Below are 22,371 nucleotides of genomic sequence, written 5' to 3' on the forward strand. Positions count from 1 at the left end.
GATGATTAAAAAATAAAACCAGGCAAGTGAGGATTTTCACATTTTCAGTCATCTGGAGAGAACCCATTTTTTCCAGTGTTCCTGAAACTCTGGCTAAGTACCGAGGGGGCATCTTCCACCCCAGTCCCAAGCTACTCCCCTCCCAAATGCCATGTGGGAAGGCAGAAGAGAGACTTGTGCTCGGAAAGCACAGCTGTGGAAAAATTGGGCTTAGACCCCCCTGATCCTTCTGACGTAGGTTACACTTTGCAGGAGCAAGCCCTGCCGAAACAAGCAAAGAACAGTTGGGGTTCCTGGCATCTGCTGGGACTTTTTTTTTTTTTTTTTTTTTTGAGTTACCATGGCCCGGTTCGTGTCAGGTAACAACTGTGAAGGATGCAGAAGTGGCCTCTTGTTGCTTGCTGAGAAAGTGGCAGGCGAAATCCCTCTTTGCCTGTGACAGCGGGTGTCTGCGCCTGGGGACGGGAGAGCAGCCCAGCAGCGACCACAGCTCACACGCACAAGGACAACTTGAATGTGTCAACAGCTGGGCACGAACAATTTGTCTCTTCAGGCTCGGATGTGGTCCGGGAATAAATAGAGAATGTACGGCCTCGGTGGGCTGTGCAAAAACCCCATGGCAGCGGGGTGGTTTGGGCTCAGGTATGTCTGTCTTGCAAAGAAAAACATCCTATGCGCTCAGGACCTATCTTGGGGACATCGTCCTATTGGGGTATCCTCTGGTTATCTGAGCATCCAGCGCGGGATTAACTCATTGGTGCTGTTTGCATCCTCTCAATGTTTGTGTGCGCATGCATGTGTTAATAAGAAAAAAAAAAAAATTTGGCAAGCCTGGAGTGGTCATGATTTCTTATCCCTTCTGGACAAGGCTGTCCTACCTCTGCAAGCCTCAATCCCAAGTGGGGAGGGAAAAAAACAGGGTACCAGAGAGAGAGGGATGAGTGACATCCCACTTTCCTGGAAGAGCAAGGCCAGTGCCCTAGCGCAGCTGTTGAAAACCCAGTTTGGCTCTGCGTGGGAGAGGCTGGATGAATACAGAGAGTGACATTTCTGGGCTACGCTAAGTGGCTCACAGCAGGCTCTGCTATTTGCATTGCACAAATAGTCATTTTATGATTAAAAACAACAACAGCAAATAGAAGCTTAACCAAGATAAAACTAGCGAGCCCTGTGCAGATGTTGAGGGTGTGCAAGAGCTGGCTCTTCCCACAGCGTTAACCCCAAAAACCTCATCAATCCTGGATTGCAGCTTTCCTTCCACTCTTTCACATATTTTCTCCTGAAAACTTCTCACTCAACACACCTACATTTCAAGTGCAAAGCAATAACACAAAGAATGACATTTTTCTGCACAACTTGAATGGCAGAAATGAATACGAGCAAAACAAAAACATGCTGGGTGGGGGTCCTCCTAAAGGAAAGATTTTCTGGCAGATATACCTTTCTGGAGCACCAAAACATTAATTGCATTAATTCTTTGTTCTCATTGATTCCTGGCTCTGGGGGCAAGGAGAAATGGCACGTGGCTAGTCCTAGTTTCATGTAGGGAAACTGAGGCACACACCCCTTCCCTGCACCCACTTGCAGATCTTGCCAACACACGTAAATGTCTCCTTTGCATTTCTTTGTGAGAGGAATAACCCTGATTTTTCCATTCCTTTCCAGTGCACAGATGTAATTGCTGATAGCCCACCACTGGATCTCCAACTATCAAAAAAAAAAAAAAAAAATTGCACTTGTAAAGAGGCCAAGGGCTTCTCTGTGGCATTGCCATCCCACCTTACTTCTGGAATTAGGAAAAAAATCAGTATACATGAAAACATGTTGCCTGGCTGGAGAGAAGCTCAGATGTCAGATGTCTGTAATGGCAACTTTCCCGTGGAACATGTTTCTGGACAGATCAGCTGTAAGACGTCAGAGAAACTCCCTCACCAAGTCACCAGCACGAACAGGAACAAGGAAGGGGTGCTAAAGAAAGTCTCAACTACACAAAAAGTAAGAGATGAGCCCAAGGATTCCCCCTCCAAGGCAGTTTTCACATTTTGGGCCAACAAAGTTAACAACAGCAGCAAAACAACTGCCTTCCAAAACCTACTGCAGAAGTCCTCTGTGTCTGCGGGAAGCTGCTCTCCAGCCATCCTTCCCGTGGAAGGGGTTAGCAGCTTGGAAGAAGAGAAGCAGGCTGCAAATCCCCAGAGAAAGACCAGGAGAGATCTCTTCTCTGACTCAAAGGTTTTCAGCCATGTGGACACCCATGTCCTACACGTGAGCCAGCAGGTAGGTCCTGATGTCCTTCAGTAGGAACGCAGATGGTGCCATCAGCAGATCCACATCCTAACATTCAACTGTTCATCATATGCTCTGATGACAGCAGTGACAAGGTGGTGCCTTATAGCAAAACTAGAGGATCTCTCAAGGCCCTGGGCTGTGAATTTGTCCACACCACGGCCAAAGATCACTCTGCTGCCTCTGAAGATCTGCTGCCCACCCAGGACCCACTGCTGCCTGTTTCCAGCCAGCACCGGTGTGTAGCTGCAATATTCAGTGTTTGCTGCAGCTCACCATGCAAAACTGGGAAGAAGGGCTGGTTTCATCATGGGACAGGATTTTTTTCAGGGTCCCAAACAGGATTGCAGTGTGGTAGAGAGAGATCCTAGAAACCCTTCTAAGAAGGGTTCACGGGGGAGCGGAAGGGACTCAGAGCAGAGGATGCCTTGAGGCAGTGCAGGCTGTGTTTAGTTAGCCTGGGAGCTGGTGAGCCAGCACGCTTCCTGCATAAAAAGCACACGGAGCCAGCAAAAACCACATGGTCTGGCCATGTCCACCAACCCCTTCATGTCTGTGGCAGCCCAAGTCCTGTTTTTTTTTCTCAAGCAGGAGGCATCAGCTATATCCTCTTTTCAAGCTGTCTGCCGTTACGCGATGCTCCCGTTTTCTAGATGCTCGGAAGGAGAGCACTGAATTTTGTCATTCCTTCCTGTTAACTGAGCCACGCACTGTCGGCGTAATCTCTCCCCCAGGGTCAGCACACTTTGCCTAAGCAGCGAACATGGAACCAATGCAGCGTTTGCAGCTTACACGTCAACTTATTAGTGAGAATGAAGAGGCACAAGGAACAACTGTGCTCTCCATTATTGTTGAAACCTGTAATTTGTACCTAGCCTGAGGCTAATGTCCCTTGGGAAGAAGGATGCTTGACGATTTCAGAGTCTACCTGGGCAATTAAAAAGAGAAGAGAGGGGGAGGGAGTTGGAACATAGGAAAAAAAGGGTAATAAATAACCAAAAATACCTCCAAGGCAGTGGAGAGTCATGGGAACAACTTGTTTCCCTGTTTATTCGAAGTGCTAGCTGCACTAAACCCCTGTGCACTTTGCCTCTTCCTCTTAGCCATGAATCATTGGTGCCAAGAGCAGCAGTAGAGCAGTTTATGATGCAGGGTATTGCAACTCTCAGTCTAGGACCTACTTTTTACCATCTCTGACTGACACAAAGAATACCATGGACTTGGGCTGAATTTGCACCAAGATGTGCAGACAAGGAAGCAGGTAGCTCGATATTTAATGGCTGAGTATTTTTTTTTTTCCTTGGGAATAATTCATATTATTTGTTTGCCCAGTAGCTGCACACTCATAACAATCTCGGGATAGAAACGTAAGGGACCAGCAGGAGCACCATCGTTTTGACATAGGTGCTCTCCTGGCTGGACCATCATTTTTAAACCCCCATCCCAAGGAAAATCTTCAGCCATTACAAAAGCAAAAAGAAATAAATTTCCATCTGTGGGAAACTATCTTACAGATGGTTGGGGCAGGAAAGTCACTGAGGAATGAAATAGCAGGGGCAGGACATTAGAGAAACAAGCTGAACTAAATGTAACCCAGTGAAAGAAAAGCCTGCTGCTAAAAATGCTTGTGCTACCACAAAGGAGGGAAGAGACCACAAATGTGAGTGCATGGATGGGAAGAAAGGGGCAGAAAGCCAACAAAGGTCAGGTATGGATTAAAAAGTTAGTGAAAATTTAGTGATAGGGGCAAAAGTCTTCTTACCGCTCATTTTGGTGCATGGGTTTGGGTGAGGTTTCACAGCCTCAATAAGAGCATCTGAGCCACAAGTCTGGTCCTCTTCTGTACAAAGACACTGAGATGTTAATCAGTGCAGGACTGGAAACCCGCTGTCCCTAGGTAAGTGCTGCAGAGTAACACCACCGGAGAGACCCACCTCTAGGACAAGACCTTCTGGGCCAGAGGTTACATTGAACTGGACAGAGAGGACACTAGAGCATTGTACATCCCAACCAGCTGCTCCAAAGGAATGGATGCCACCTTCGTTTCCTCCAGCTTGCAACTCCAGCCCTCAGGCTTTTATAAAACCACACCTAGGAAAATGGGGAAAACATCCTGTTCTATCACAAACAGTATTTTTTTCATTTTAAATTCTCAGGGGAAAAAATGCAGCTTTGGGGTGTTTATGGTGTACATTTTCTTTCCAGTGAGCCCACCACATAGAGCCATCACCCACCTACACAGCAGTGACACACAGATTCCCTTTAACTCACCCATCCTCTCCCTTGCAGCTGAAATCCAGGCACACCGGGCTGTCTGTCCAGGCCATCGTTCCCCTCATCACTGCCAAATCCCAGAGCAAACTGGAGACAGTGCGGGCAATATGGTTCTGGCTCTGCCACAACATCGGTAAGTCTGGTCCTACTGTTGTGCAGAGACATGAAAAGCCCTTTCTTCATATGCCACCTCCTGGATTTAGGCTCTTCATGCCCTGCAGAATAGAGACGCCGCAGTATTCCTGGTGCACGTCATGAATTGAAACATCCTCCTAATGACTTCAGGAAAGTGCTTGGGGTAGGAACTGGTTCCCACCATGGGACCCTCCGTTCTGGAAATGACGCCTGCTTCAGGCCAAACCTACAACAGCACTCGAGTGGTCAGACCCCCAGAGACACCCATAAAGCCCACCCACCTCCAGTGCACCCAGCTTCAACGTATCAAGGAGGCTCTTTCCTTGATAATGCAAATTCAACGAGGCTGAGCTATGCCTGACTGCAGTCATCTGGGGACACAGGAATCTCAGCACAATGCAGCCGCTTCGTGCTACTTTACCCTACTACATCCATGTGTGTGAGACAATATGATTGTCACTGTACCTCGCTTGAATGGCGCAATGGCTGTTTACATGCGCTGGGAACCCAACTCCCCCAAGGCTTTGGCAATTCTTTGCTCATATGGGGAATTGTCAAACTCTTGAATAATGATGGATAGAAGAGCTGTCATGGCTTCCAGGGTGGGTAGGCAGAGAAATAGGGTTGGGCAGGAGAAGGAATGGGATGGTTTTGGAAATAATAAGCCCTTACATTGGTCTGAAATTGCACGGTATTCTCCCTTTCTTAGAATATGATGTGGATGGCTTCTTGGGGCTGTCTCAGAAGATCCATGTTCTGGAGCAGGTCCTGCAAACGGGAAAAGCTGTGTGTTCCGGTTATGCCCATTTATGCCAGGAAATGTGCAGGTAAAACAGACCTTGTGCTTTCTCCTCCTGCCCCCTCAGAAGATCTGAGATGGGGACATACATCTGGCACGGGGCTTGCTACAAAACCAGCATCATTTGCCCACCACGTCTCCGGGCACAGCCAATGCCTCCCTCCTCCTCCGCTTGGATGGAGGAGTAGATATGGCTTTGACAGATTAACCAGAACCACAGATATAGAAGTTGGGAGTAGCTGCGGAGAGAGCAGAGGGCTGGATAAAAGCTGAATTTGGCCAACAGCTTGCATGAATGGGGCCCTGGCTTTGAGAAGGAGGAGGTTGTACTTATCGTTCACGTTGGGTTGCTCTCCAAGAAAGTAAGCACAAAGCAGTGTTTGGTCTGTGGTTATCTTCCCTGCTGGCTCTCCCTGCACAGGGAGGCGGGTTTGAGCTGCGTGGAGGTCCCGGGGTTTGGCCGGAGCCCGGGCTCCCGTGGAGGCCGGTGGTGTCAGCAGCAGAAGAGCAGCCACATGTGGAACGCGGTGGAGCTGGAAGGACAGTGGTGCCTCCTGGATGCTTGCTGGGGTGCAGGGACTGTGGATACAGAAAGCAGGTTGTTCGTGCCCAGGTGAGACACCTTTTCCCTTGCCATCACTGGAGAAACCATCCCCAACGCAAATGAACAAAGCTCAACCTGACCACAGAGATACCCCAGAATGGCCATCCCAACCCTTCCAATATATACCTTAAAGTCTGGGTTCACCAGGCCTTGAGCTCCTATTTTCAGGTACACCCCCAGAGGCTACTTACAGAAGGTCCAGAGAGCTATTCTGTTCATCCTCAACTATGGTGGGTGCTCAAGGACCTCATGCAAACATAGACCCTCTACATGTAAACAACTTCATTAAGTGCCTTATTCCCTGAGCTGGGGCAGTAACTTTTCAGATGATAACTTCCACCCTCAAAATTGTTTTTAATCTGCAATGAGTGCCACTTATGAAGTAACAAATCCTCATTTTCACAGCAACTTTGCTCTTATGTGGTTCCATATGTAATTACTTGAGATTTCTCAGCCCATGCTACACAAATAATGACTCTCATGGAAGTTATTTGTACAATTTAATATTTTCCATTAACTGTATTATGGGATTGCATTCTTAATTTTTTTTCTTCTAATAATGCATAATGAAATAATTGTGGAATTTCTAATAGGTAATTATCTTGCTGAGAGCAGTTTAAAACACCAGTGAGTGCGGGTTAGTTTTAGCCAACCATGGGGAAAAGAGGAGAAGGAGAATGAAGCATCACCTAGAGCAACACTCAGAGATAACAGCTTCTTGTGGGTCCAACGCAGTGTCCTCAAAACCTTCAGGTCAACAGAGGCAACAGGGCTTCACAGGATGACCCCAACACAAGGCTGAGCACGCATCTGCAGGTTGACCCACTCAACAAACACCTAAGCAGGGGTGTTGTTTGGAAAGTCAGGTTAGGCACATTCAAATTGGAACCAAGATGCTTTTTTTTTTTTTTTTTTTAAATCATATGTAAATTCTTGGAAGAGCTTTAAACTAAGATCAGATGTCATGCTGAAATATATCCTCAAGTAACAAGCCTTAGTAGAGGAACCAGAACCGCTCGGTAAAATTATCTCCTCTGCAGCTCATAGGGTTGGTTTAACTGGTTGCTGGAAGAGGTCTGTCTGCAGTTTCAGCTCTGGACATGTCAGTACAGGAAGAAAAGAGAGAAAATAAAGCCAGCAGAAAATGAAATGCCAAATGAGAGCTCGGTCCTCCCTTAGTGAAGCTGGTGCAGCTCTGATGATGTGGAGGAAGCTGCCTTCCCTTACAGCAGTGCATCACGACCACTCAGGATGCTAAGGGTTTTCTTGCTCCTTCCATGGTGTCTTCTCCTCTCACCTTGCAGGCATGATGATTTTTTCTTCCTCACTGACCCTGAGCACTTCATTGAGACCCACTGGCCGGAGGACCCCCAATGGCAGCTACTGCAGCCCCCCATCTCACGGGAAGACTTTGAGCAGAGAGTTTTTAAAACTTCAGAGTTCTTCAGACTTCAGCTCTCCCTCCTTTCTCCAAACACTTCCCTCCTCAAAACAGGTAAATGCAAAGCAAAGGCTAAATCCTAGTAATATAAAAGCTCGGTTACTTTTAAGAAATAAGTTTGGGTTGAGGAAAACACTTCTCAATCAAAAATGGTCCATCTGTCAATTTTTAAGCACATGTTTAACATCTAGTAGAGCAGAGGCACATATTTAAGCAATTTCTGGAATCACAGCCATTGTGTGATACTGTGATTAGCAAACTGGGAATTAGGATTCATAAATTATAGCTAATTGAGCCAAATCACTGAAGCCCTTTTGTGCCTGGCTTTTCCCATCTAAATTCACCAACAGTAGCAAAATAGCTTCAAGATACCTGAGACACAATCCTCATTGGGGAAGACTCTCAGATAAAACATGGCCTGAAACATTCATGTCCTTTTTTTTTTTTTTTTTTTAATGAAGGGAGGGGGCTGGACTTGTTTTTTCTTGATTATAGTTTTATGACGATTTTTCAGGTTGAATACAAAACAATCTTATTTTTACCCAGACACTCTTTGTACAACCATTTCCCTGGATGGTTCCAGGGGCATATGGATTTTTCCTGCAATTTATTTTATCAAGACAGCAAGCTAGGAGATAAAGCAATCTGTGATTGAGGGGAGTTGTCAGGCTTACAGAAAATGAATGTACGACAGACAGGACACACTGTAAAGCTTTGACTGCTTTACAGAGAGAGGTTATTACTTACCTAGAAATCACACTCTTCCAGTATTTCCAGGATACTGAGGCTTTGCCGAGATGGGCTATCACACACCTTTTGAGCAGCAAGTGGCCTCTGCAAATCAAATTAAATTGGGAACAACTGAAAGGTCGATGCTGCCTTTTGTGCAGCATTATGGGGGCTTTGCCATGTAGGTGCTATGTGACGTTGGGTCAAGGCAGACAAAGTCCCCTTCCCAGGATGCTCTGAGCTTCTGCCGTGGAGAAGCACCATGAGATCTTTGGATGCTTGGAAAAAACCCTTTCAGGTCCAGGCCACCAGGGAGGTTCCAAGGCATAAAACCAAACACCACAACATTTGTGGTCTTAGAGGAAAAACAGGAGTTCAATAGTCCAACCAGTCCCTTCATCTGCGTGCCAAAGCAATAAATTGCAAAACATAGAATCCTACCAAATATTATTAGTGGTGGTACAAAAGCCCAAAGGGAGGAAAGAGGAAAAATAAGTATTTCATTATTCTCTTTTCTCTCTCCCCTAGTTTTTGATAGCCAAAAGACATAGGGATGGAGCCCAGAAGCAGCTCAGGGCTTTGGGTCCTCACTGGCCACTAGCTGCCATGAGCCAAAACAGACCTGGGGAGAGATGTTAGGGAAGTGAACCTGCCTGGCACATCCCAGCTACATCACTCTTTGCACTCCCTTGGCTGGAGGAACTCCTGTCTCTCAACCCCAAAACTCACTGGGTGACCTTGGCTACAGGCACAGTTTTCTTTTTTCCTCCAAAACTGAGATGAAAGGAGATTTTTCCATTAGAACAAGAAAAAAAAAATGCTAATTCCACCACCCCCGGCCCGCCCCCCGTGAGTTTCTTATCTTGTGGAGGGAAAGAACTGTATTCGTGGACCTAACCTGAACAGTTCAACTAACTACTGCAATTAGCCTCAACAGTCAACCTCATATCAGAATTGTACTTAAAACACCAAATTGCAAATCCAGATTGTGAACCAAACCAGATGCCTGCTTTTGTTGATGTAAAATTATGGTTATATTGATCTAGGTTCATGGAAGGAAGCCAACACCTTACAGGGTACGCTTAAGAATCTAAGGCAATCTCATTGCAAAAATGCTCAAGATCTTCGGTGCAAAATCTGCTTATTTTCCCTCTCTGGCTACTATGGATCAATTCCTGCTCTATTCTATTTGAGAAGCTCCCATCTGTTTAAAGTGCTTAAAAGCTTTCAGCCAAGATTCCTCCTACACATCACTATCTGATGAGAGCTGAAGATAGGACACCTTGCAAAGGGACCTGATTTTCAGGAAATACCTGGCACCCACCCTCTGAAAACCCAGCCCTTTTAATTGGTAATGTTGCCCGGGCGTTAGGGTTGGTAACCAAAGTGATGACGGGCGTTCAGTCCTATGGAATTTGGACTTTATAAAGTTGGGGTTTTTTTATAGAACGGCAGTCATTGGTGGCATGCTGCAGACACAATAGCTAGGGTGGGAGAGGGGAAGGGAAGCCTTTTAAACAAGGCTTTGAGAAATTAGAAACATGCCTGTATTTTAATGGTGGGTTTTCCCCCCTCAAACAATTATTGAAACATACATTGACCTCCTGCGGCACTGAGCGTGCTGACATGGGAACACATCCCCAGCTTCACCTGGCTTCCCTGAAAACCAGCAATCTCTAGCTCATGGCTTGAATTAACTCAATAAAACAAACAAATGTTTGTTTTAAATGTAGCCATTAATTATCTCCTTGGGTCCCCTTCCCAAAGTGAAATGCATTGCTGGCTTCCCTATCTCATCATCGCTGGCTTCGCTGCATACAATGTTCTGTTCTTTTCTTTCTTCCTAAAGATCCTAATATGATGCAGCCGGCCAGGCCAGCAGCTTCGGAAACTAGCATAGAGCGAATTTAATAACAAGCAAACCTGCAGTTAATAAAGTCTGTCATCAGTAATGTCTCCACTGAACACTTGCCAGGAGAGAATTGTTTGCACTTACTGTGTGAGCCAAGTCACAGCTTTAACAGGCAAGGCACAAATAAAACCCAGCCTTCCCATTCTTTTCACATCTCTCTTTCAACCTACCAACAAAAACTGTGGGGCAAACAATGAAAAAATCCAGATTCAAACAGGGGGAAAAAAAAAAAGTCATCCCCCCCATTATTCATTAGATTATGAAACACGTTTCATAATCTAATAATTAACAAGGGACAATTATTTCAGCATGAATCTGGAGTCTTTTGTCATTTTGTGTTAGCACCCAAAACAAATGAACATTGTGCACAGCGCGGGTGCTGGTACCGGCCATGGGCTCCTGCAGCGCCATTGCTCGGCCCTCCCCTCTCTCCAGCAAAAACGTGGTGAGGATGGGACGATGCAGAGCAGCCGCACTCTGGACGTGAGACAAGCCATCCTTGGCCTCTTAGGGACCCTGCGTAACAAAGAGCAGGCTTAATTTCCACAGACCTTGAGGATGGTGGGTTTAAGTATGCCTCTCAGTACATCTGTGTGCCAGTGCCAGGCTCTGTGAAGCACTCTGGGAACCTTCAGGGGCAAAAGGACTCAAAGTCTTGTTCTCTGTGGCCACTTTTCTCATGTTTTCATCTATAACTGGAGGGAAAAAAAAAAGGTGTAAAACACCATTAAACCAGGGTTTTCTACCCAGGCTGCCCCAGTACCTGTGGCTTCACATGGGATGATGTAGCTCACCACGTGCTGAAAGCAGCCTGCTGTGTGCTGGTTAGATGTTCCTGTCTTCTTCAGGGCCAAGACTTCAGGGCTTGTGAAACCTTGCCCTGTCTCCATTGCAAAATCAACCAACCACCCCTTCTGCCCAGGAGCAGATGGAAATCCCTTGGGAGGGCTTGTTGCACTGAGAAGTGCTCTCTCTTACTGCGGTATGGCTTTACAAGCAGCAAGGCATGGCACATGGAGGGTGGGGATGAAACCAAGGCCACCGCGACTCTTCTCTTCCATGGTGACCTCCCCTGGAGGTACTTTGTTTCTGGGTGTGAAAGTGGGTTCAGACTGACTTTAAAGCCACCCGCTGTGCTCTGCCTGTGGGAGCAGGCTGGTTTGCTGCTGGGGAGGTGTTGGGTGGTGTGTGGTGGCCCTGAGCAGGAGACTGCTTATGCCCACCAAGGAGCAAAAGTCATTGAGAAAGAGCCCCAGCACTTGTTCACCAACCACGGTACCACCACCAGATAGTTGTAGCAATGCACCTCTCCTTTGGACCTCCTGCTCTCCCCTCTTCCCCAGTTAGCATACAACCCAAGCCAAAAATTTGTGGACTTTTGTGATTTGGTGAGGACAAAATTTAGAAAAAGTACTTTAATAATAATAACAATGGGAAAAAATAAATTCATTCCTAAAATGTGGCGGTGATGTGGGATCTCCTACCAGCCAGGCTGGGATATTTTGATTGTCCCAGCTGTTTTGCTGGTTTGACACCACAGTATATTCCTGCAGCTTAGAGGGATGACTCCAGCTCAAGAAGCCACGCAAGAATTACCCCCATATGGGACATCATTAGCTTAGTTTTGGGTGTCTCAGGGGCCAAAGGATAACTATTTGCACCTATTCTCTTCATCTCTAGATCTAGTGGTATCACAATTTCTCTTTCAGAAAGGGGAGAGAAATAGTAAAAGGTGAAGGGTCTTGCTAAGCTCCTTCAGCCATAGAGGAAAAAAAGAGAAGGAGAATTAGGTCTCAGTCCCTCATGCAGATGATTTGGGTCCATACTGCAAAAGTGAACGTGTTACACTGCTAATGAAAAGGTTGGAAAAGGTGTTTTGTTCACCCTCCTACAGCCCACGGGGAGGTGTCAGTGATGCTGAGGAGCACCCACCCAACAGAGTTCACCTACCAGCTCTCCAAACTCCAGGGCACCACAACCGGAGAGGATGTAGGCGCAGTTCACGGGATGATGATGGTGTCCGAGAACAACATGACCATCAAGGTGACTCCCCCAACCGAGGGCTTGTTCGACCTCATGATCTTCGCACGCCATGTCGACTCTCAGGACCCGTACAACTGGGTGTGCTCCTATCAGATCCAATGTCTGGAGCCGTGCAATGGAGACAAACTGCCTGAAAACCCATTTCATTTCTGGGGCCTTCACCAAAAGGTGAGAGATTTTGGCATCAAGGAGAGCAGCCACAAAGGGGAGCTGCTTGTTGCTCCACAGGGAACTTTGCTTGTGACTCTCCAGACATCCCGACCCCTGCTTGCCATGTATGAGCTGGTTAATAAAGATTTAGATGCTGCTCTGAGCAGGAAATGCCTGGTCGCTCAAGCTGAGGAGGAGAAACTGAGTTGCCACGTGCTCTGCCCTTTCCAGGGTTACTACCGGCTGTCCATGTTTGTGAAAGATTTAGGAGGCAGCACCTTCAGGAACGCAGCCAATTTCCTCATTCATTGTTTGAGGCCCATCAACCAGAACGAGCTCTTCCCCTCGGGGCTCAGCATGCACTGCGGGAGCGGCATCAGCTCCAGCGGCCATGGCCTCTCCAACCCCAGCCACTCTTCCCCCATCATCACCACCAAGCTGGGGAAGTGCAACATCACTTTCCACACACCCAACAACGTCGAGGTGACCGCCAGCTTGAGTAAGGACAAAGTCAACAGCGCCAAGTACCCCCTGGAGAGGTATGTCCTAGTCACCCACCTGAGAACTAAAGTCAGCGTGTGCATTGTGCTCCCCGAGTCAGGCATCTACAAAGTGGGGCTTTTTGGGAGAAGCAAGGACCACAAAGACTTTGTCCATATTTGTGACTATGTCATAAGCTGCTTCTCCGATCCCAGCTGGCCACCCTTCCCCAGGGTGTACAGCCTTTGGAGGAGGGGGTGCGTGTTGCTGGAGCCACGCACAGGGGTGCTCCAAGAGCAGAGCTGGGCCCGGTTCCGGGTCAAGGTGCCAAAAGTCTACCAAGTTGTCGTCCTCGGGCAAGAGAAGACAGTGCTGCAGCGGACCCCGCACGAGGTCTGGGAAGGGGATGTGTTCACTGGGGCTGCGGGGATGCAGGTCAAACTGGCAGCCAAGGTCAGCCAGCACTGCTCCTCCCTGGAGGTGATCCTGGCATTTGAGGTGGGGGGCAGCACACCTGCCTCTCTGGGGTGTTCGGGGTAAGCCACGGAGAAGTGATGGATGTGCTGGGAAGGATTAAAAAAGCCAGGGAAGGAAGCAAACGCTCTCAAAACTGGAGGATGTTGAGGAGACATGGACAAAACTCCCAGAATTTTATGGCACATCAGGGGGAGTCTGGGTGTTACCCGCAGAGCTTTTCTTCCCGCAGGATATCCAGATACTTGCTGGGGCCTCCTATCCCACTCAGAGATGTTGCCGTCATTTAAATCAGCACCAACATATGGAAGGCTCCTAATATTTTGCTTCTGTCGGAGGAAACCATTGTTCAGCTTCTCTACAGGAAGGATGTCTCATTGCTTATTACCAGCTTGAATAATTGTTTGGAATGTTTTATTTGACATTTATTCAAGAACTTGGAAACCCACATAGTTTCTTTCTCTTGAGAGGATAACAACAAAACAAAAAACAAACACAAAAAAAGAAAAGAAGAAAAAGCACCCAAACTGCAGCCAACAGCTTCAGATGGTAGCACACTTTTTAAAATGTAAATATATATAGTAAAGCAAGTAAGGCCTCCTTGCAGAGGGACTCTGTGCTCGGGCAGAGGAAAGGGGAAAGGAAGAAAAGAGATGCTGTATTTTATAGCTGTGTCTTTAAAATATCTTTCAGGTTTTTATTATCAAGGATGACATGTAGATATATACTTAAGAGCACTGAGGGCTTGAAACAAAGAGAGGGAGCAGGCAAGGAAGCAGCTCTGTAGCCAAAGCATCTAAATGTTGAGCAGAAAGCACAAGCAACTCTGCTCGTAAACTCTGACACATGCTGCAAAGCACCACAAACGCCGACTTACTGAAAGCAAACTCTATTTTCATACTTTTGTGGAAGACCATGGGCTAGAAGATACACAGTGGAAATACTTCTCCATGCCTGCACTGGACTGATGCTTGAAATGAGGATTCTGGTTGCAATAACAAATAACAAGAACTGTGGGTTATTTTTGGATGCTGCACAAAAGATGGTGGGAGACCACAGTCTGCTTTCTTCAAGTTCAGCAATTTAAATTTGCCTTGTAGCAAAAGTTCAGGTAGATTCAAACCTTTTCTGGGCCTGAAAATCAGTTAATGCAGCTAACGTGTCAGGATCCGCATTTCACACCAAACTTGCTGGGACTGTGCTGATGTGCTGGAAGATTCCCCTGAAGAATAAAGTACAAGGTCTACTTGAAATTAAGGGAACCACTTGCAATGGTAGACATCGGCTAAACCCTTGCCTGTGGTGCTAGACAACAGTTTAAGAAGTACAGATCCCTGGATCTTCTCTTCTGACACATGTTCTGGCCTCTTCACATTGGGCCATCCATTTGGATGGATATGAGAAAGAGAAGCATAATATGTGACTCAGTTCCCTTAAGTGACTTTCAGAATAACCTTAGACAAAAAAATTCTGCTCCCTGTGAGACTGAGCAGACAATCCAGAGCCCAGCCCCAAAAGTCAGAGCCTGGAAAGCTGCTGGCAGTCGGTGTTGTCCTCTGAACTCCCCCCACTACCCGCGTACCTCTGCACGCACCTTCCATGACCAACGGTCTTCTGACCACGCTGCGCTCCCTGAGCAACAAGGATGCTGCTGTGCAATTCTCCACAGCTCCTTGGTGCTTCCCAACCTGTGCATTGTCCACAGGCAGCACGAGTAGTGAATTTATATCTGCAGAGCCAGCAGGCTCCGAAAGACTGTATTTTTCCTTGTGTTTTGTGGAAGCAGTTTGGCTTGGCGAATAAAAATGACAGACAAGTGAAATGACTCTCAGTTCCCACTGCCATCTTCCTCTCCATGTCCTTTTCCTTTCCAGTCAGTTTTGCTGTTAACTTGTCTCAGCTGTGCCCCTCTGACCCCCTTGAGCCAGTCCATGTATCTGCATATACACACATTGTTAGCTGAAATTGTCCCATCTTTGCCCAAATTTAAGTAGACAGGTCATGATCACATGCCTCCAGGGAAAATCCAGCTTCCAGATCAGTGATTAATTCCTCTTTATCTATCATAATGAGGTCCATATTAGAGTTACCTTGAATTGGGGTCCAAACAACTTATGTCAGAATACAATTACCTGGAGGTGCTGAGAACTTTAATGATACTCCCACGGAGGATTTTTTACTTCAAGGATCTGAAGTCAATCTCCTCATATTTCCTCTCTGTGCACACTTGGGTATAGCATGTAACCTATTTTAAATGTCATTCTTATTTAGGTTTACATACCTCAAAGCCTGTGCCCAGAGCTCTATGAGCCTTCGCAATGAACACGAGCACCAACTCTCCAAAAATAACAGCCCTGGGGCAAATGTCACTCATGAAAAAACAAAGATAAGGAAAACAACAAATCTGTATGTCTCTCCTCCTCTCACCCTCTCTACCCAGCAGGATTAAATTAAGTATATACAGATTACAGCACATACCTGCAGCTATAAAACACACCTAGTGCTGAGTAAACTTAGTTGAAAAAGTCATTAGGAGACCTCCAGGCATGAATCAAGCTGTGGGTGGACAAAAACCGAACAGGAGGCTGCACACAACTCTACAAGCCATCTTGGCTGAGAGGGTCCTTCACAACCAAAGTCAAAATAGGTGAGATCAGGAAGGGCTGAACCAGAAACCTGCATACGAAAAATACGTATCTTTCCTAAGAAAGGTAAGATGGCAGTCACCAACGGGACTGAGCTTTTATCTTCCTCTATGGACGCGATGTCTACCAAATGTGGTGTCCAGACTCCTTGGCTTTACACATTTCCCTGTGCTATGCCTGTGTTTATCTCGTCATTAGTGTAAATTACATTAATACTTGTTTAGGCTGAGTTTATCCAATGAGTTTGTGTCACTGAGATGTCCATGCAAACTGTGTTTTCTTTGGCTTCTTGTAATGCTTCTTCAGGGCTATTAAAACATGAGATGACCATCCTTTCCAGCCTGTGTTTGGAATTCATTGAGTTTCTTGGATGGGGAGCAAGGGTGTTGGAGTTTGCAGAAACAAACGAAGATGTGTAGTTAGCTGTCCGACTGCAGTAAATGAACAGTAAGACAGCAGGACAGGGGTTAAAGTCTTTCCATTTGCACGCTACAGTTGGGATGAATTGTATGCTCAGACTACATCCCTGTCCATATGTGTCCACGCGCTTTCTACACGAGGAGGTCATGCCAAGACCACAGGACTGCAAGTCAACACAGCAATACAACGACAGTTCTTCTACCCTTGGGGTAGGTCATGGCTGTACACATATGCCTACAGGTGCACTGCATGTTCATGCATGTCATGAACCAGCTGGGCTCAGCTCCAGAGTGGATATCCTTGCATCCCATGCTGCTCTTACAACTTAGGTATGGAGGGTAGGATCCAGCTGTGGGGATATCTGCACTGTGGTAGGATTTGCTGACTTTGAAAGACCAGACCAGATTAAATGTCTGCACATGATCAAATAAATACCACAACAAGTATGAGAACAGCACAAAATCTGCTGTACTTCGGCCAATCAGGTCAGAGAATATGCTAGGAAAAACAGTCCTTACATTGCCCAAATGTCTTCAAAATAAGAAAAGATGAAAATAAAAATCTACTTCAAGTAAAAAAAAAAAAAAAAAAAAAATCAAGCCCATTTTAAACTTTTCCTCTTTGGCCTGACAACTAGGATTTCATGGCAAAGTTGCAAGAAAAAAATAGGTATAGACAAGAAGAATATATGTAAGAAGTGTATTTATCAAAGCACAGCTAAGCTCTTTCATACAGTCACAAGAGACATGTAAGTGAGACCAATCTTGTTCAGCAAGTCCTCAGGGATCTGGCTGGGAAGACAAGTTGGAGGGAGGAAGGGTTAAAAATATTTTTCAGAAAAAGCTTGGCTGCAACTTGCGTCTCCGCAGGCTGCCGTACAAGAGGGATTGGAGATAAACAGACTTCTGCTGGAGGTAGCATCCTGCTCTCCAGACTGGCAATGTAATATTGATAACACAGAAAAGATGAATCCGGAAAATCCCTGGAGAGGAGTAGGAGGATATAGCACAAGTGACTCCGGTTGTGGAAGTCCCACTTTTCACAGAGAAAGGGAGGAAATGATGAGCAGGCATTTCTGCACACGGCAGGAGAGAGAGACCTTCCAGAGCCGAAGGCTGGTGGGAAAGCCGCAAAGGGCATTTCTATAACAACAGAACCGAGAGATTATCTCCTGGGTAGGCTAAGCGCTGGGCAAACATATCTCCCAAATCCCACATTATTAAGGATTTAAGCTACAAACCCATTTTACAAAGCTATCCGACCATGGACATCTCGTTAGCATTTTCGTGAGTGCAGCCAAAGTTGTTTCATCTCTAGGAGCTGCAAAAACAAATCACCACGGGACGTAAGTCGGACAAGAACAAAAGACAGAAGGAACAACTTCCCGATGTACCAAAGAGCCGACCTCCTTAGCTGAGACTCACCAAGAGCACTGGAGTGATGAGAAAACCATGACATCATATTTACAACATTTTGCTTGCTTTACCAACCTCTTCCTTGCCCTGGCTTTGCTGTTTTCCATCCGTGGGTACACTGAGTACTCAGTACAGACATAAGAAAAGGACTTTTGCTATCAGCCGTTCTGTTTAACATGAATAAAAGCGTGGTAACCAAGGTTACTCGGGTTTTGCTCCTATGATTTTTGTTCCAGAGAAAGCGACGTACTCTCCTTTTGGTGGTGCACTGACAACTCCTCAGGTGGAACAGGGCTCCATTGTACTAAACTCTGAGCACAGAAGATGCCCCCACCCCCCACCCCCAACAGACCTAGCGACCAAGAAATAAGCAGTTACTCTGGGGTGAGATGCTCCATGGGTTAGCAGCCTTCACATGGTGGCTGTGGAGGCCAGTGCCTCCTGGGTAGAGTTACCTCCAGGACAAACTAAGATGTCCCAGCTGTCCCCCAGACTCTGCCGCAACATCTCCAGGAACAGTGTCACAGCCCTGGGAAAGTCTTCTCAATTCTTCCCAGTACCTGCATTTGCAGAAGGACGCTGGACTGTTAGGGCCGTATCGCTAATTAGCTTTTTCTATTGAGGAATTTTGGATGCAATAGCTGTCTTGCATGAGACCGACGGTCCACCAAGGCCAAGCAGGAGCCAGAACCAATACTAGGAGAAAGACCACAGCCGCGCAGCAATGGTCACCTTGTCTTACCCTTCTGGTTTCCAGCAATCTGCAGTCTCCACCCTGGCAGACACTAAATTGGTCTCTCCATTATTCTGCTTAATTACTCTTGATGGAACATCTCTTCCACAAAACAGGCTTTCAGGACCTAGTTATACTTTTGTGTAACATAGTGAGTTGTTCCTGAGCTGAACTGCAGGCTGCACAAAGGAGATCCCAAAGAGGATCCTGGTAGCTAAACCCAGCCCTGCTGGGAAATACTGCGCTGCTTCCGCAGGTCCACTGCAGTGAGGTCTTCTCATCTCGAGGCAGTTCCTCCTGCGAGGAACAGTAAGAACTGACTTAGTCCTTGCATGTAATGATGGATTAATGGCAATGCTGACTATCTGCTGCGAGGAGGGTATGTTGTGTTCTCGTTATTCAGCATGACAATGAGCTAGGGTGGTAATGGCACTCGGCTCCACGCAGCCGAGTACGATCTAGCCACTAAAGCACCTGTGAACCTCATGGAAAGAGGTTGGCAGATCTCAAGCAGCAACAAGGGAGACAGTGGTGAGCAAACCTCTTCGTTAGGCTCTTTAATGCTGATGGACCCTTTCTAACCTTAGACTCCAAGGACACCCAAGCATGTGTCTGGTTTCCCCTTTCCAAGAGCTGAGAGAGGACATGAGGGAACATCCAGCTTCTGCACACAGACCTTTTGTTCACCTATGCTTTGTAAACACAGCAGAAAGGACCTTTTTTTTTTTTTTTCCAATCATAGTTGTTAGGTTTTTCTTCTCCAGAAATACTCCTTTCCTTGGAAAACTTGGTTCCCTGTGGTCAAGGTGGCACCACAAGATGGGACATTCAGGTTTGGGGTCCATTTTCAGGTCATGTTATTTTTACAGTCCCAGCTCCTTTCTAATATATAAGTTCAGTTTTTATTTCAGTATCTCGTTGCTAGAAATGTGCTTAATCTGTTCTTTTTTTTTTTTTTTTTTCCCTAAGCCTTTGCCAAAGACAAAATCCATCTCAAAATGGGAACAAAACATAGCTCAGATCCCAAAAATAGCTGCGATCAAAGAGGCAACACAGACATAAGGAAACAGCTGTGCACTTTGTTTTCTTTCTCCTACCTTGTCTTTATTGTCACTTGGGAGGAGAACAGAGTAATCTCTGCTCCTGGCCTTGCAATACTCTGCTAATCTGGGGGAAGGGCTCCATGCAGGGATCTGCAGCCCCACACGAATTTCAGACACATGCAAGGGGCTCTCAAGTGCTTTGCCCGGGATTTATCACACTGAATAAAGGCTATCCCCCTCCTTACATCAGCTGTAGGGTCAGCTAGAAAGCAGGAAAGCAGAGGTTTGGTGCTCAGAGTCTTCTTTAGCTGAGCTTTTCCTTCCCAGTCAGAGAGGAGATTCACTCAACATCTTTACCTCGTTATTTTGCTTTCCTGCTTTCCTGCTACAGGAGGCAGCTCTACAACAGCCTTCAGGCTCAGAGCATATTATTTCTAACACAGCAGAAGTGATCAAAGTCATCTCTGTGTGGCACCACTGTCTGAACATATCCATGGAAAGACGGATAAGTCTTCTTGTGCACCGCAGATGGAGGGGGGGAGCAGAGAGGGAAGGATGAAACCAGAGGGTGGCAAAGCCGTGCGAGCCAAGGGCAGCCTTCAGCAACCCCGGTGCTACCAGGCAAGCCGTGCAAACCAGGCACAATACAGCAGCAAAAAGCTGGTGATGAAGCCAAGGTGCAAACACCTCAGCACCAGGGTTGTACTTTGAATCGGCAACCACCCTTTCCCCCGAAACCCAGCAGCTTTTTTTTTCTGAACAGGGTTCACCAGCTCCCTTTTCTTCCATTGGAAATGAAAGAGGAAATCTGGCTGCATATGATACGTAATTAATTGAAAGACTCTGACAGGGACAAAAGAAGAAGAAAAAAAAAAAATCCAGTTCAATTAAGTTACAAAAATTAATCTGTGGCGTGACACCCTAGTTGACAGGTAGAGGCCAGCTTTCCGCAAGCTTGATTCTTTTACAGGTATCAGTTAACTCTTCAAGGGCTGACTGACAGCCTCAAGGCTTGCTGCAACGCGTTAAGGAATGCCTTCCCCGGGTAAAGCTAAGAGCATCCTTCTCATTTACTGAGCTTCCCTTTCGCCTTCAAGCACAGCCACTTCCAGCAACCCCCATGCTTCATGGCAGGGGACTTTGGGGGCAATGGTTAGGAAGGAGAACATGGGCAGGGAGGGCATTGCATGGACAACTGCACATCCAGAGCTGAAAAACAGGGAATTAAACAATTACAAAACCTCTGAAATGTCCAGATCACAAAGAAAATACTGATTTGCTCCTCACCATCCTGTAAGTTGGATACGAGTGTAGATTGCTAGCCTGGACAGCAATGGGAATGCAATGGGGGAAGACCCAGACAGAAGACTGTAAGCCCCACAACCAGCAGCTTCATGGCTCATCCTTTGAAGGCTGTCTACAAGAGTGCACAAACTGTGCTTGAAACGTCAGATGGGCAGGACTACTGAAGGCAGAAAAGGCATGAGAACACCTCCACGGCGAGCAAGAGACGCTTGGCCATGGCAGACTTGCTACAGACAATGAGAAACGTTCACTTACAACAAAGAGGTTGACCAAGGGCAAGGGGGAAAATGCCTTCCTAGCCCACTCCTGCAGCTGTTTTCCCCCACGGCACGCTTTGCCAAAGGAATCCTCTGGGCTGCTTTTTGCACACATTAAACTTTGATTGAAAACGATCGCTATTTTCCTATCCTCACCGGCTGCCAAGAAAGCGGCAGATGGGTGAACTCAGCGCTGTCTGTGAGCCAGCTGAATCAGAAGCTCTCTGAGAAGTGAACTCCTCCGTGCGTCCCAGAGGGACTGGCGAGTTCAGGGCGAGAGTTTAACGTATTCTGGATGTCGCTGGTCTGTCCCTCCTCTGTTACTACGTCCCACGGCATTGGGTAGTGGGCTGCCACCTAGATCTGTAAGGAAGGAAACTTGCAGTTTGAGTCTGGTTGAAGCTGGAAGAAAGAAACCAAACATCATTGCAAAGCACTGGGTAGATGCAGTTATGCAAATGGTCATGTCTGGGAAAGACAACAAAAATGCTGGTCCTCCATATCTCACATTACTCCAGTGAATCCTAGCAATACCTGACCCACCACCACCAGTCTGCCCCTCTTCACTCCAAGGATGCTGCTCTCATCTTTTGTCCACTTTTGGCAGATCTGTGCCATGTTCTCACATCTGGAGCGTATTTCCACTTCGTTGCTGGACCAAACAACAGTTTGCTTGTTCATGCCAAAGTCGGTGGGAAGCAGAAGCACGGAACTCCTCAGGGTCCCCAGCAAGGACAGCAAAACCCGACAGACAGCCCCATCACTGGGGGCTCAGAGGGTTCACACCACCCTTCCCCAACCTACACAGGTGATATTGCCCCAGGACTGATCTACGGGTGTTTTTCAAGGAGCAGCACGAAGGCTTTGCTAGTAGTTCACAAGAGCTGCACTGCTGCATGCGGTGGGAGCTCGGAGTCAGACTGCTTGGCTATACTCAAAGTCTCCCCACCTCCTCCTCCTCCTAGGGCCTCCATTCAGGTCTACCATTCAAGAGAGGTGGGTCGGACACCAAGAAAAAGCTTTTACAGGGAGGAATAAGCCAATACTCAGTTCAGGTGGAAAAAACTCCATGGTTGGATGCCCCAAGGAGCAGCGACGACCTTCTCTGGCAACAACAGGGATAAACAAGATGAATTCTCATCGGTCTTCCCATCCTTCTCTTCGTCCCTTCTCCTCTCCCTCTACGCTGCTTTAAGCCCCTTAATGACCACTTAGCTTGGGAGATG

General features: G+C 46.8%; 1 protein-coding gene across 1 annotated transcript; it reads left to right on the forward strand.

The window, feature by feature from the left end:
• Nucleotides 1-1,678: 1,678 nt before the first annotated feature.
• On the forward strand, nt 1,679-13,393 carry LOC142601500 (kyphoscoliosis peptidase-like). The gene is made up of 6 exons (XM_075750676.1): nt 1,679-2,277; nt 4,576-4,693; nt 5,405-5,522; nt 5,916-6,107; nt 6,267-6,328; nt 12,075-13,393. Exons 1-6 carry the CDS (start codon nt 1,822-1,824, stop codon nt 13,391-13,393), a joined length of 2,265 nt encoding a protein of 754 aa, XP_075606791.1. The 5' UTR covers nt 1,679-1,821.
• Nucleotides 13,394-22,371: the final 8,978 nt, after the last annotated feature.

This window comes from Balearica regulorum, chromosome 4, assembly GCF_011004875.1.
Source record: "Balearica regulorum gibbericeps isolate bBalReg1 chromosome 4, bBalReg1.pri, whole genome shotgun sequence".
Taxonomy (NCBI): Eukaryota; Metazoa; Chordata; class Aves; order Gruiformes; family Gruidae; genus Balearica; species Balearica regulorum.